Source organism: Pezoporus flaviventris, unplaced genomic scaffold (genome assembly GCF_033815535.1).
Source record: "Pezoporus flaviventris isolate CSIRO_AGI_PZ_B2104156 unplaced genomic scaffold, CSIRO_AGI_Pfla_v1 ptg000070l, whole genome shotgun sequence".
NCBI classification, from domain to species: domain Eukaryota; kingdom Metazoa; phylum Chordata; class Aves; order Psittaciformes; family Psittacidae; genus Pezoporus; species Pezoporus flaviventris.
This window is the reverse complement of record NW_026892618.1, coordinates 6768615-6782105: the sequence shown is the minus strand read 5'-3', so window position 1 is coordinate 6782105 and position 13491 is coordinate 6768615. Positions and strand designations below refer to the sequence as shown.

Genomic DNA, 13491 nt, shown 5'->3' with positions numbered 1-13491 from the left:
GGCCGGCCGGGCTATGCTGCTCGTCCCGGCCGCGGCTGCTCCCGGAGGGCCCAGCGACGGCCCGCCATGCCCCGCCCAGACCTCGCGTTGCGCCTGCGCGCCCCGGTCGCATTGTCGGCCGCTGAGGCGTACCGCTGCGCGCCGTGCTCCGGTGGCCGGCAGGCAGGGAAGGCGGCCGGCCGGTGGGCGGCCGCGGCGGGATGCGTTCGGTCAGCTATGTGCAGCGTGTGGCGCTCGACTTCGGCGGCAGCCTGTTCCCGCGAGCCATCTGCCTGGGGGACGCCGACAACGACACGGTCCTCAGGCGGGAATGGGGGGGGGGGGGTTCTGCGCGGCTGCGGGAGGTGGTGCTTCCGCAGGCGGTCGCTGGGAGCGGTTTGTGGGGCACCTGAGAGCGGGTGCCGCGCTTGGTCGCCCTGCGGAGCACCCCGGGCTTCCACCCTGGGGAAGCGTTGGAGTTTGATGGGTTTCTGAGCAATGAAGCTGCAGGGGTTGCATCCGGCAGCCCCCGGAGGTCCTTCACAAGCTGACTGTCCCAGTGCTGCTGGGCTGCAGCTGGTCAGTGTTTCCATCGCCGTTAGACCTGCTGGGCACTCTCGGCATGGGCCCTGGATGGTGTGTAGCTATAGAGAGTTTAAGTTTTGGTCCCAAAACCTCTCCTGTTGCGTTGGCAGGGATGTGGAGCTGTGTGGAAATGCTTTGCTGCAGCGCAGGAACACAAAAAGGGTTTCTTGACCGCGTATTGGGACCCCCCCCAAATGCTTCTTTCTCATGGGTCTGATTTGTCTGTAACTAGGAAGAGTTAGCTTCACCAGATAGATGTAAGCTGTCGTTTGTTCTCTTCAACAAGCATATTTTATTACAGCTGTATTCTGTTACCCTGAAAAGTGCCATGGCTAGCAAAGCAGTAGATGATAAAACACATTTTCCCATGAGAAATAGTGTTATGTGGGGTAATGTATGCAGGGAGCTATTGAAATGCACACAATTTAAGTACACAGGGGCATGATGCAGAAGATGGGATGGTAAGAGTAGGCTCGTCAGCAGGGGTAGTTGGATATTTTAATTCTTTAATATTTTTTTAATATATTAAATATTTAATAATTTTTAAAGGCTCCTTTAAAGAAATAATCACCATTCTGAAGAACCTTTACCCCTTCATCAATGAAATTGAACATCCAGTGTAAATTGATTGTAAATGTTCTTGCAGCCTCTTTCTCCATGGTTACATTTTCTTTCTTGCCGTAATCTTCCTCAGGTCATGCAAGAAAGATCAAGTCAGTCTAGACTGAATGATAGAAAATGTGATGATGATGATGACTAGCGGAGCAGGATGTTAAAACAGTGAAGAAACAATGGCTAGAGAAGCAGTATATAATGGGATGTTGCTCTGAGGACCTGCTCTCCAGCTCTTTTACCTGCAAAAGGAAAATTAATTGCTGGGTGTTTTTTTACCCCAGACCTTTTCTATTGGCTTGAGGCTGTTTCTAAGTCTTATTTTGCTTTGCTGCTTCTTCCTACAGAGTGATTTTTATATACGAATTCTGCAATTATTGCTGTGTGAGAATGTTACTGTAATTGTGAATTTCTTCTTACTAACTCAATTCTTTTATGCAGCTGAATGAGCTAGTGGTGGGAGACACCAATGGGAAGCTCTATGTTTACAAGAATGACGACAGCAAACCCTGGGCTGTGCGATCTTGCCAAGGAATGGTCAGTTCTAGACACAATTTTTAATGGTTGGGCCTTTTGGTGTGTGTGCAGCCAGCTGTCCTTTACCATCTTCGTGGCCTCCTCTAGACTTGCTCCAACAATTCCATGTCCTTGTGTTGAGGACACCACAACTACACACAGTACTCCAAGTGAGGTTTCACGAGAGCAGAGTAGAGGGGCAGGATCACCTCCTTCGACCTGCTGGTCACGCTCCTTTTGATGCAGCCATAGGCAAGACCTTGCTTTTGCCCACAGCTAGCCCCATGAGCTAAAAGTGATGAGCAAAGTACTGAACACAGGAACTGGGCTTCTGTCCCACCTTTTCCCTTTTCCTGTGCACTGTGGATTTGGTTCTGGGGCTCTGGGCAGTTGTGTGGCAGATCTGTTTCTGTCCCTGACTTTGCACTTTTGTCCTTGAAAAGGCTGTTTTGAGTTCAAGAGAAGGTTATGAGAGAGGAGGAAATAGAGCAGAAGCTTATCCCAAAGCACTGTTTGAGTTCTCTTCCCTCATGTATGTCCTTTTCTCTTTCAGCTCACGTGTGTTGGTGTGGGAGATATATGCAATAAAGGAAAGGTGAGAGCAGCCAAACTTCCCAGCTGTGTCTGTAGGTCATGTGGGAGGTGCTTAGGGTCATGTCATATCCTGAATGTGGAGAAGGACAGGTTGCAGGTGCTTTTTCTCCAGGTTTGCTCATAGTTTTAGCACTACTGTTTTAAAACTGTCCTGTTTACATATAGCCTCTATCTTTCTATGAGCCATAGGTAGGTTTTAGTGAGCAAGGAAATCCATCCTGTCTTCAGAAAGCACTCTTCATTTCCACATCTCCCTGTGTGAGCGCCACAAGGCTTTGGTGATTTGAAGGTTGCTCCTTTTCCGTAGTGACTTTTGCCCTGCTCTGTGCTGGTCCCTGGTGTGGGTTATGGCTGTTCTGCCACTTGGCTGTGTGCATTTAAGGTCATCTGGGGGTTAAGCCAGGACCAATGAGTCCAAAAGTCCCACTTTAGGCACCCTGCCTAATATACTGTCGCTATGTGTGCTCCAGTGGGGAGCAGAGCTGAAGTGAGCATTGGGAAAGCCACATGTTTGGGGATTGCGTGCACACATCAGCCTGATAATCCTGGTCTGACAAGGATGAGCAAGAAGTTTAGACCCTGCAGTACCTAGGTAGCTTGCTGACCAAAAACCTTCTCCTGTTCCCTCTGTAGCAGTCACCCATCTTGATGGATCTACCCTTGTATCTTCCCTCACCCTGCTGCGAAAGATCTTCCGCAGTTTCTAAAATAGGAAAAATCAAAAGGTTTTTCTCTTCCCTCTTAGAATCTTGTGGTGACAGTGAGTGCAGAAGGCTGGTTTCATCTTTTTGACTTCACTTCTTCAACTTCAAAACACCCGGATGCTTCAGGCCACCATGAGTTGGCAGCAGCAGAAGAGCAGAAGCCAGTGTTCAAGCAGCACATTCCTGCCAACACCAAGGTCATGCTGATTAATGACATTGGTGAGCCAGGAAGATGGTGTGGGAGTGCAGGGTGAGGGAGTTTGGGTAAGAGAAAGAAAATGTGTAGGACTCACAGAAGGAAATTACTCTCTTCCTGAAATAAGTGCTCTAACAAGCTACAGCTGAGTCATGGGTGGAAGAAGCAAAAACTTCAGGACTTTTCCTGAAGTGCAGGTTCTCATTACGGGATTAGGATGTTCAGAGATGCTACGTGATGGAAACCAGCACAGTGGTGGTTTATGAATGTTGGGGCTCGTGGGGCTATGAAAACCTGAGAGACCCCATCTATCTCCTTGTGTTCCCTTCAGATGGAGATGGGAAGTGCGAGTTGGTGGTGGGTTACACTGACAGAGTGGTACGTGCCTTCCGCTGGGAGGACTTGTCAGAGAATTCAGACCACGTATCTGGGCAGCTGCTCCTGTTGAAGAAATGGCTGTTAGAAGGTCAGGTAAGGAAACTGGCTGCTCAGAGCAGAACTTGTCATATAGTCTTCAAGAGGTGGCTGTCTCAAGGGAAGAAGCACAAGATCTCAGTCCTGTGAACAAAGTAATTGTCATGTTAATGGCTTGAAAGATTTGCCCGGTGCTTGTCTTGTACTTGCAGAGCAGCTGGTGGGTTGGTCTGGGAGACCAGTTGGTTGCCGTCACCCAACTAGAGAGCATTAGTAGAAAATACTGGTGTTGCTCTTAAGTGGTGTATTGTAGGGAAACATAACCTTTTACTGTAACTTGGACATTTTGCTTGTAGCTGGATTTGTTCCATTCCTGCTCAGCTCTGTCAGAAGATCTGCCATACTCAAGTTTAGGTACAAGGAGGGTAGTGAACTTTTCTGTGGTGTTTGAAGTTTTCAGTTTGACTCCATCAGTGTTTTTCCTCTGCCAGTATAGGTGGACAGCCTGTCTGTGAACCCAGGCCCTGATGGCTCACCAGAGATGATGGTGTCTCAGCCAGGCTGTGGTTATGCCATTCTGCTGTGCACCTGGGACTCTGAGCAGCAGGCCACGGCAGAGGGAAGAGACAACTCTGCCCCAGGCAGGTGAAGAGCATTACTGCGTATGGTAGATGAGGAGATTCCACTGTAGATGCCCATTACAAGGGGGCACCACCACACAACGTCTTTCTGAGGGGGGTGCTGTAATTTGTCCTTGCTTCTCTGACATTGCTGCAGTGCTGGGACTTAAGCGCACCTTCTATGAACACTCTTCGTGTCTCTGTCACAAAGATGAATACTGCTGCTTTCCTTCTATCCCACTCTTCTTGGTTTGGGCAAGGAGAGTGGCAAAACCATCTCACTGAGGGGGACAGTACTGGGGGCTAAGGTAGGGAAATGAGTGACCTAGATCTTCAGAGAAAAAGTAGTAGGCAATCTTGTGACCTATCTAATGGTCGGAAGGGTAGCAACTGAATAGCTGGGCTCTGAAGCCAAGGGTGGTACTTTGAGTTTATTCACTTGTTTCTTCCAGGAGAGGTAACTGGAGGTTTTTATAATGAGACCTTTAGCAGCCAGTGCTGTAAATAACAACCAGAGCAATCAGGATGAGCAGAGAGTTTATTGTCCTCGGCATTGGAGGGGCTCTTGGAGGGGATTCAGGTGCTTCCATGGTGTTCTGTGGGATTTTAAGGCAAACCCAGAAAACTGTAGGAGGAGGGTTTTTTTTTCTTTGATTGGAATACGTGTTCTACTGGCATTTTCCATGCTATTTTTTTTCCCCATGTGTTCCTCTCCTTTTTGTTTTGAGCTCTTTACAGTTTTTTGATGTATCAAATCATTCTGTTTTCATTTTTTAAACATTAGAGAGTTCCTTTCATACCTAGGGTGGTATGCATTCTTTTCCTTGGCCTTTGCCATTAAAGGGCTAATCTATGTACAAACTCTTAGCAGTCTCTGAATTTATAAAGCTTTGGAGTACACTGGTCTTGGGATTATTGTGGCATGGTTCCCTGGCCTTTCTCTGATGTCTCTGTCTTTTTCCTAGCGAAGGCCCTATTCGAGACGTTATTCTGCACCAAACATCTGGACGGATTCACAACAAGAATGTTTCCACTCATCTAATTGGTAGCATTGGACGAGGTGAGAGATTTAAGAGCTTGGGGTCTCTGGCCCAACAATTGATAGTTTTTCAATATGTCAGTCCAGCATTAAATCAGATTTCCTGTGGTTGAAAAATACCAGTGGGAGAGAGCTGCAAGAACAGAGGGAACTTTGCTTCTGTTAGCCAGCTCCCAAAGAAAGACAGCTGGATTATTGCATTTGAACTTCCTATGGCTTTGTGCCTTCCTTAGGTATATCCAACTGTTCAGGTAGCACAGCAGTTTTTCAGCAACCTCCACTGGTCTGCATTTAGTCATCGTGAATGGCTGCCATGCCTTGCTTCTGCAGATGTCCTTGGTCTTTTGCATGGCTGCAGCTTATGCCCTTCTTACTCCCTAGATACATCTTTTCCTTTCCACAGCCTCAGCTTTATTTTTTTGTGGTTTTTAGCATTTGATTCCCAGTACCTGGCATCTGTATACTGCTCTTCCTTCACCTAGGCAGGCCCAATCCCTTCAGAGTTTCCATATTTAATTTATATCACTGTCCTCTGTCTCCCTCCAGTGTATTCCATTCAGCTGTTGTATCTAAACCCTCCACAGCTACTCATTCCCCTCAGCCCTCACATGCCGCTGCTGTGTCCAGACTTTTCTTACACACTGCCACTGCTTTCCTTGTGTAAATGCCGTGTGCTCTGATTTGTGCCTGGTGCACCTGCAGAACCTTTCTTTTGATACCTATGGAGAATAAGCAGCTTTCACGTCCCATTGGAGCCTGTGAGCATAATACAAGAAAGCAGAAAATCTAGCTGCATTTGCTCTGTCCAAGTATTACCCTCTGCAGTGCTGCCTGAGAACAGTTTAGGCTGCCCAATGTAACTTTGAGCTGGGGGAGAAGAGCAGTCCACTGAACCCCCTGCTCTTCTCCTTTCCCAACTCTTCCAAAGCTGTTATGTTTTTAGCATCTCAGGTGCTGCTATGAGCAACAGGGTCAACAGAACATGAAATCAGTTATTTCACTGCATACTAAGCTTTTCATCTAATGAAGGTGTCTTGTGAAAAATTAAGGCACAGAGTAAAGGATGAAGAGAAGGTTGGGAAAAGTCCACTAATTCTGAACGATAGGTAATGAAACAGCCTAAGAGTGCCATGCTGACCAGTTTGTAAGGGGGACACAGCAGATCTTTTTGATCAAAGCCTGTACAGATGAATGTCAGCTAGGGGCAATAGAGCACTCAAAACAGCTGGCTTGGTTTAAGCTGATCTGCAGAAACAGGGTAGTCTGTGTTCTGTAAGTGTGCAGGTTGTTATAGCTTGGAGCTCTCTATGGGCAGTGGAGGTAGGCTTGCAGAATTATATTTCTCTAGGGAAACTGCCTATCTGTTTTCAGCTCTGCTGGCTTGTACCTCACTGCCAGGTTTCTTGGGTTCCTGTAGACCCCAGAAAACCAGTGTCTCTCCTGTGTTGTCAGTGAAAGGATGAAATGCAGCTGTAGTTAAATACAGCTCCAAGTCTCACTAAGTGTGACACCGCTTTCAAAACCTGACCTTGCATGTCTTTTATGATTGGTAGCTAGGTAGAGAGTGTACTGAAGGGTGAACCAGCCTGCTGGTCAGGGAGTCTCCTCTTCAGATGTATCTAGTCGCATTTGTCAGTGCTATCTTGCACACAGCTGTGATATATAGGACATTTTAGAGAGAATGTTGCTTGCAGGATTTTTACAGCTGTGTAAATATAGTCCAGGAAAACCAGGGCTGAGTGTGTAGATGAGCTACACATGTCTAATCTGCTTGTAAAGGGCTCTCTAGCCCTTGTGTTTGTCTCTAGACCAGTGTTTGGTGGGAGAGGATCACGTCTTCTGTACAGTTTTGCTGTAACAAAAACAATAGGGTGGTAGCATGATCTCTACAGACTCATTCAGGAATTGCCATGAAATGCTTTTGTGCTAATGTGACTAAAGCTTTGTCCTTCTGGTGGGACCTCTCTTTTGATGCTGTAACGTGCCAGAACAGTCAAAGGCTGTGTTCCTGCCCTTGAAAGAAAAGGTGAGGGTAGTTTTAATACTCTTGCCTGGATTTAGCTGTTCTTTACTTTGTCCCTTGTGATGGTCCTGGCTATGCTCGTGCATCACATAGAGAGAATGTGATGGATATCAGAACTGCCATGGGCCTCCAAGTGCATATGTGGTACAGACAAACTCTTAAGAGCAACTAGCAGAGCCAGACATGCTGATATCAACTGACAGAAGGTCTTGAGTTTTGAGATGCCAGTGCCCTACAAATGAAAGTCATGAAGTACAATTGATTGCAAGAATCTGCAGGTATCTGGTAAGCAGAATGTCAGGGCTGGGCAAAAAGGAAGCAGGATGGATCAGCTTGTTTGGGTTTTTTTGTTTTTTTTTTTAGGAGATGGCGGGGACAACGCTTACAAAATGGCATCAACTCTTGTAATTCTCTTCTGCACTTACAGGCTCCTCCAGTGAGAATAGTGGCTCAGGTCTCTTTGCCCTCTGTACTCTGGATGGTAAGTCCTACTGCTGTCCTGGAAGAAAGGCCTGTGAGGTGGCCAAGGCCTGTCATTGATTCAAAGAAGGGAATCAGGGGCACAGTGCCTTTTGTTTTGAAAAAAGGGGATCTGAGCTTCAGAAACACTTCCTGAGTCAGGCAGGAGAATTTGACTCCAAGACTTTTGCTGACATATTTTGTATGAAGGCATGAAAACTAAGACAGAAGCCAAGGTAAGAGCTGTTACTGTGATCAACTCCCCCATAAACCAGGCATATGATAACATGCCTGTATCTGAGGGCCCGATGAAACATTAAAGCTGAGTCTGTCTTTCTGTTCCTCACTGAATTGGGACTGGTGTAGCACAGGCTTGCTCTCTCCAGAAAACCTGTTGTGTTTTCTTTCTGTTATGAATATCTGCCTTTCTCACTCTCCTGGTACAGTGTATTAATCCGTGGATTTCAAAGCATTGTACAAACTGCAATTACTTGTATGGTCCTATAGTCTGTGCTGGGTAGAAGTATGAATATCATGCTGCAGCAGGCAGCTGGGAAAATGAAAAGTCTAGGTCAAAGGCACACTGAAAGCTTGCAATAAAGAGTGAGACTAGAACTTTCAGCTGCTGATTTCTAAGTTGCCTGCTTACCCATTTTTCAAACAATTGTCTGAGATGCCAATTCAAAAGTGCCATTCCTGTAGACAAAAGACTACCACAGCAGAGAACTTGGAAGGAGTTGGATTGTTTCCAAAAGCAGTTAAGGGAATGGGTGCTGGAACTTGAGTATTGGTAGAGAGGAGCTGGCCTCACACAGGCTTGGAACCAGGTTCTTCTGCTGTGCCCTGACTGCAAAATGGGACTGGTCTAATGAGCTGAATGCAGGGTTTCTGTCCAAAAAGCACAGTGTGGAGACAGTATGTTGTGCTCTCCCTTCGCAGATGACAGCCTGGCCTGTTTGGGCCAGATGTCCACCCTCCCAATGATTTTCTGCTGGGGAATTTCTGATTACTCTCTGGGCCTGAACCCTGAAGCTTCTGCATCCGCAAGGCTTCCTGCCTCACTCTGGTTGACTCAGGAGCTATAACAAGGCTGGATGGCACTGTGAAGCTAGATTCATGTTTATGTTCCACTTTCTCATGGCTACCCTCTCTCCACTCCCCAGTACTATCACAATATATCTGGATGATAGAAAAATACCTATGTGAGGTAGGTGTCCAGTATGGTTTTAGCAGGCAAGAGGCCATGCCCATGCTATTAGCCAGCCACTTGTCAGCTGATAACTGTCAACATGCTGTCTTGAGATGACATGATCTGCAGGACATGGTGAGAAACTTCAAGTTCACTCACTGTCTCATGTGAGATCTGTTGATGTACTGTACTTTGGGAGCCTAGTTTTGGCTGGTTTTCTTCTTGTCGTAGAGCACACTCCATTCAGTAGGGCTGCTGCCACTTTTCCTCTCTGTTTCCAGTTACTGACAACAAGATAATGGGCTGCTGTGCTTCCCACTGTTACCTGTTATCAAACACAGCCTGTATCACTCGCCCAACCTTTTGCCTGCACCAGACCCTGGTTGCTGACAGAATGTGTAGGGCCAAGTGTTAGCAAACATTGTTCCCTTCTAATACTTTCAAGACAAAACTTATTTTAAGTTTTTTTTCTTCCCTTCAGGGACATTGAAACTCATGGAGGGAGCAGACAAGCTGCTCTGGTCTGTGCAGGTTGATCACCAGCTGTTTGCTCTGGAAAAGCTGGATGTTACTGTGAGTGTCTGTGAACGGGGCTGGAAGGGAGCAAGGCAAAAACTCTGCATGATTTTGTGTGTAGGAATATAGGAAGGGCAGAAGGAATATGACTTGGCTGAAAAAGGCTGGGATTATCTCAGGATGACACAGAGTGCTCTGACTGTGCTGATGCATTTTGCACTCATGTCAGTCTGTCCATCTGCAAGAGGTTGAGCTGTGTTTGACCTAGTGAGCCCAACATCCTGCTGTGAACTTTTTTGTCCCCCAGCTACTCTTTTATCATATTGCAAAGTTAAATGGTTTTACACATTGCTAATACCCTGATTGTCTATAAGATCTTATGATACGTAAGGATTACAACAGAGAAGAGAGAGATGGTCTCCAAGTGCAAAAAGACTGGACAACTGCAAAGTGACTGAACAAGGCATCCAGAAGTGACATCTTATTCAGACAATAGTGTTCATGTCTCTGAACAAGCAGGAAAGTTCTTGACTGCCCCTGGAAATAGTTGAGGTCCATGTTAATATATGATCTTATGGTTCCTACAGGGCAATGGGCACGAGGAGGTGATTGCCTGTGCGTGGGATGGTCAGACATACATCATTGACCACAATCGGACTGTTGCCAGATTTCAAGCAGATGAGAATGTCAGCGCGTTCTGTGCAGGTGAGGAGCCTGACTGCAAAGCCAGTCCTCACAGCATTTCTCCCTCAAAGCTACTACTGCCCTCGGGGAGACCTGGAGTCCTTTGTCTGTCTGCAGTGGGAAGTAATTTCCCTGTGTGTGTTACTGCAGAAGACCCAGCAAGTCCTTCCTCTGGTGGCATCTGGGAAAAGCTGGGGTGAGAGGAGGTGATGCTGAGGTTTGTCTGTGATGGTTTTGGGTTGGGTTTTTTTTTCTGTTCCTTTTGGGAGTGCTACAGGGCTCTCTTGTCTTCCCCACTGCTTTTTTTATTTTACTGTTCTCAGGTGGAGACAAGGAGCTCCATGGAACCAGCCTGAGCCTTGCGTTTGCCTTTCCGCAGGCCTCTATGCATGCAAAGGAGGAAGCAACAGCCCCTGCTTGGTTTATGTCAGCTTCAATCAGAAGATCTACATCTACTGGGATGTGCAGCTGGAGAGAATGGAGTCCACCAACCTGTTGAAAATCCTGGATTGTAACCCAGAGTTTGGAAGTCTCCTGAAGCAGCTGGGTGTGGGTGAGTGCAGAAAGGGTGGATATATATGGGGAAAAAAGAGAGGAAGGCCTGCTGGCATATGAAGTGCTGGTAACTAGAGTTTCACATGCTTCTTGAGGAGGAGGGGCTTTCATGTACTACTTGCTGAGAATCCCTAACAACTGTCTGTCTTCTCCATAGAAAGAAGTGATGTTTCTGCTGTCAAAAATCTGATTCACAAAACACTGTATTTTCCTGAGAAATGGCAGCAGAGCAGCACCACTCAGTGTCAGGACCCTGCTGGAATAGACTCCTCTGCCCACTGCAGTGTCGTCCAGGATCCCTTATAACAAGCCACATGGAGGCTGACATCTTTAATACCTGCACAAACTCTTCTGAAACTGGAATCGGTTATCTAATGAAGATGAGACTGTTCCCATCTCTGTCAAAGTTTCCACACAGCAAAGGGCGTACAGGCCAGATTTTGTGGCAGGATGTGCGTGATTGTCAGCTTGAGTGAAGGTGGTGGGTTGATTTGTTTTTAGCTAAGGAAGCTACCAGAACATTGCTGAGTTCAGGGTCCTGCTTATTGGCCTTCCGTTGCCAGTTTTCATGTTCTCTGCTAGCTAAGGCCCTTTACAGGTGACTGAGGAGGAGCACTGGGGACATAAATGGAGAGAATAGCTGAGTTCAGTCTCTGTTTTGGCCTGTTCTTACAACTGCTCTGGTGATTACTTCTGAGTTCTTAGCAGAATCACCGTGCAGGAACTGCAGACAGAGGAATTGAGTTAGGGAGCAGGAATCTAGGGGTGTTTTTAAAGTAGACCCAGGCACTGCTTGCCTTTTCTCTGCTGCTGCTCTTCTACCAAGCAGTTTCTCACAGACTACCTCCTGTTCTGAGGAGCTGGAGACGTGTTTGAGAAGAACCACAACTTGCACTAACAATGTTGTCAAGAGGTAGCAGCTACAGCAAACTCGGCTGTTCTCAAGAGGCGTTGCTTTCTCCGTCTGCTTGGGCAGGGTGATCCCAGAAATGGCTGTGACTTGGCAAAGCAGCTGTGACCTGGGCAGTAAGAGGAATCTGTCTTAAACATGGATCTGTGGTGTTGAGAGAGCTTGGCCATTCCATAATAAGGAGTGGAAGTGCCACGCTTCCCTCTTATTGTGGAGAGTGCCATGCTATTTTGAGTCCTGCACAACTGAAAGAAGTGGACTGGAGATAATGTTCCACTTGCTGGTATGCAGTCTGGAAAAGGCTGTTGCTCACACAGGCTGCTTGTATGCAGAGGCCAAGGCAGGACACCTTTCCACATGCTGCTGGTGTTTTGCTTTTCACCATCTCAGCTTGCCCCTTGCTTAACTCTGCTTATTAGGATAGGAGCAGCAGGCTGACTGCTGTTTTGCATCTGTTACCCTTTCTCACTTGTGTGATGTTTTACTGGACATGTGTAATGGATGTACCTGTTTCTTTGCTCTTACAGCAGCCCAAGAGGGTTGCATCTGAGTCTGAGCAAATGGTAACGTTTAAAGATCCTGCAGTCTATTGAAAGCCTGCTGTGCTGCACTCTGCAAAATGTCCAGTGGCAGCCCTAACTGGAAGAACTTTGTTTAGGAAAAAGGAGTGTCTTGTCTTTGGGTCAAAAGGACTGTTGAAGTACCCCATGTGGTAGAAGGGCAGGATCTTTACATTAAGCCTTCTATTGCAGTTTCCATCTGTAGATTATATAAGCTTTATAAAGAACAGCTTCTGTACTCTGAATTTGATAGCTGTGAAAGTGGAAGCATGGAGCAGTGAACTGGTATGACCTGGTCTGTACCCGCTAACAGTCATTGCTTCTCAGATCACTCATTCTTCTGAGTCTCTAACTACAGTGGAAGTTTCTCTCCGTTTTGATGACCTCAGTGTGAAGCATTTTCATATGTTCCCCTGTCATATTAAGTGTGCAACTGGACCCTTCAGGCAGGAGCTCTCATGTCATAATAATGCTTTTGTAACAGTGGTGTTCAGAGCAGCAGGGTTTGAGGTTGTCAGCTGTGGAGGGCTGATATTGCAGGCAACATCTAGTGATGGGCTAAGGCAAGGACTCTTGAAGCGTGTCAGCTCTGGACTGTAACCTCAAGGAATTGTCACCTCTTGTGATTCTGAGAGGTACAGCCACCCATCCCAAGGGCAGTCATTACTGCTTCTGGCAAATAACAGTGTGACTGCTTGGGCTCTCACCAGTCTCTTAGTCCTTTCCGAATGAGGATGAGTCTTGTTGGGGCTACTAACAATCACAGTAGGTTGGTTTCTTGCTACTTCCAGGTTTGTTTCCCAGATGCTAAAGCTGCTCTCTTTCTGATCACCTCCTCTCTGGGTGAAGTACCAGTTGCTACTCTTATTTCCTCTTGTTGGCTGGAAGCATGTGTCCCTACAGGTGGGGTGAGCAGTTTGGTTTACTGTATTGTGGCATACTTTCTGCCTAGCCCTTTTGCTAGGCAGAAATTTTGCACTTCACAATTAGTGGAACTGACATGAAGGGGAACCACAGTCAAGCAGGACTCTGCAGAGCAGTTTCCAGAAGCATATAACAGAAATGACATTGTAGCAATGTCCAAGCATATGCCGTTCTTCTGTCCTGAACACGCTACTTTTCGTCTTAAGTTTGTGTATTTTCTTGTCCTACTTCCCCCCACACCCCTTTCCTAATTCTGTGGCTTCTGCCTTTCCCATGGGGGATAGAAACAGGGTGGTTACAAGCAACAGAAAACAGTGATGCGTGATTTTTCAGTCATGGCTCACACAACCTGGGATGTGTACTGCTGCACAGCTGATGGATGGGCTCTTCTGCTGTGTATGCTTTGACAAAA

At 46.8% G+C, this 13491-nt stretch overlaps 2 protein-coding genes across 2 annotated transcripts in view; both read left to right on the top strand.

The window, feature by feature from the left end:
* Positions 1–13491, top strand: part of NECAP1 (NECAP endocytosis associated 1) — a 149470-nt gene that overhangs the window by 88014 nt on the left and 47965 nt on the right. The window lies entirely within an intron of this gene.
* ITFG2 (integrin alpha FG-GAP repeat containing 2) lies at positions 180–11438 on the top strand. The gene is made up of 12 exons (XM_061472240.1): positions 180–296; positions 1618–1713; positions 2246–2287; positions 3032–3209; positions 3518–3657; positions 4097–4245; positions 5186–5280; positions 7710–7763; positions 9412–9503; positions 10034–10151; positions 10510–10683; positions 10843–11438. Exons 1-12 carry the CDS (start codon positions 201–203, stop codon positions 10989–10991), a joined length of 1383 nt encoding a protein of 460 aa, XP_061328224.1. The 5' UTR covers positions 180–200; the 3' UTR covers positions 10992–11438.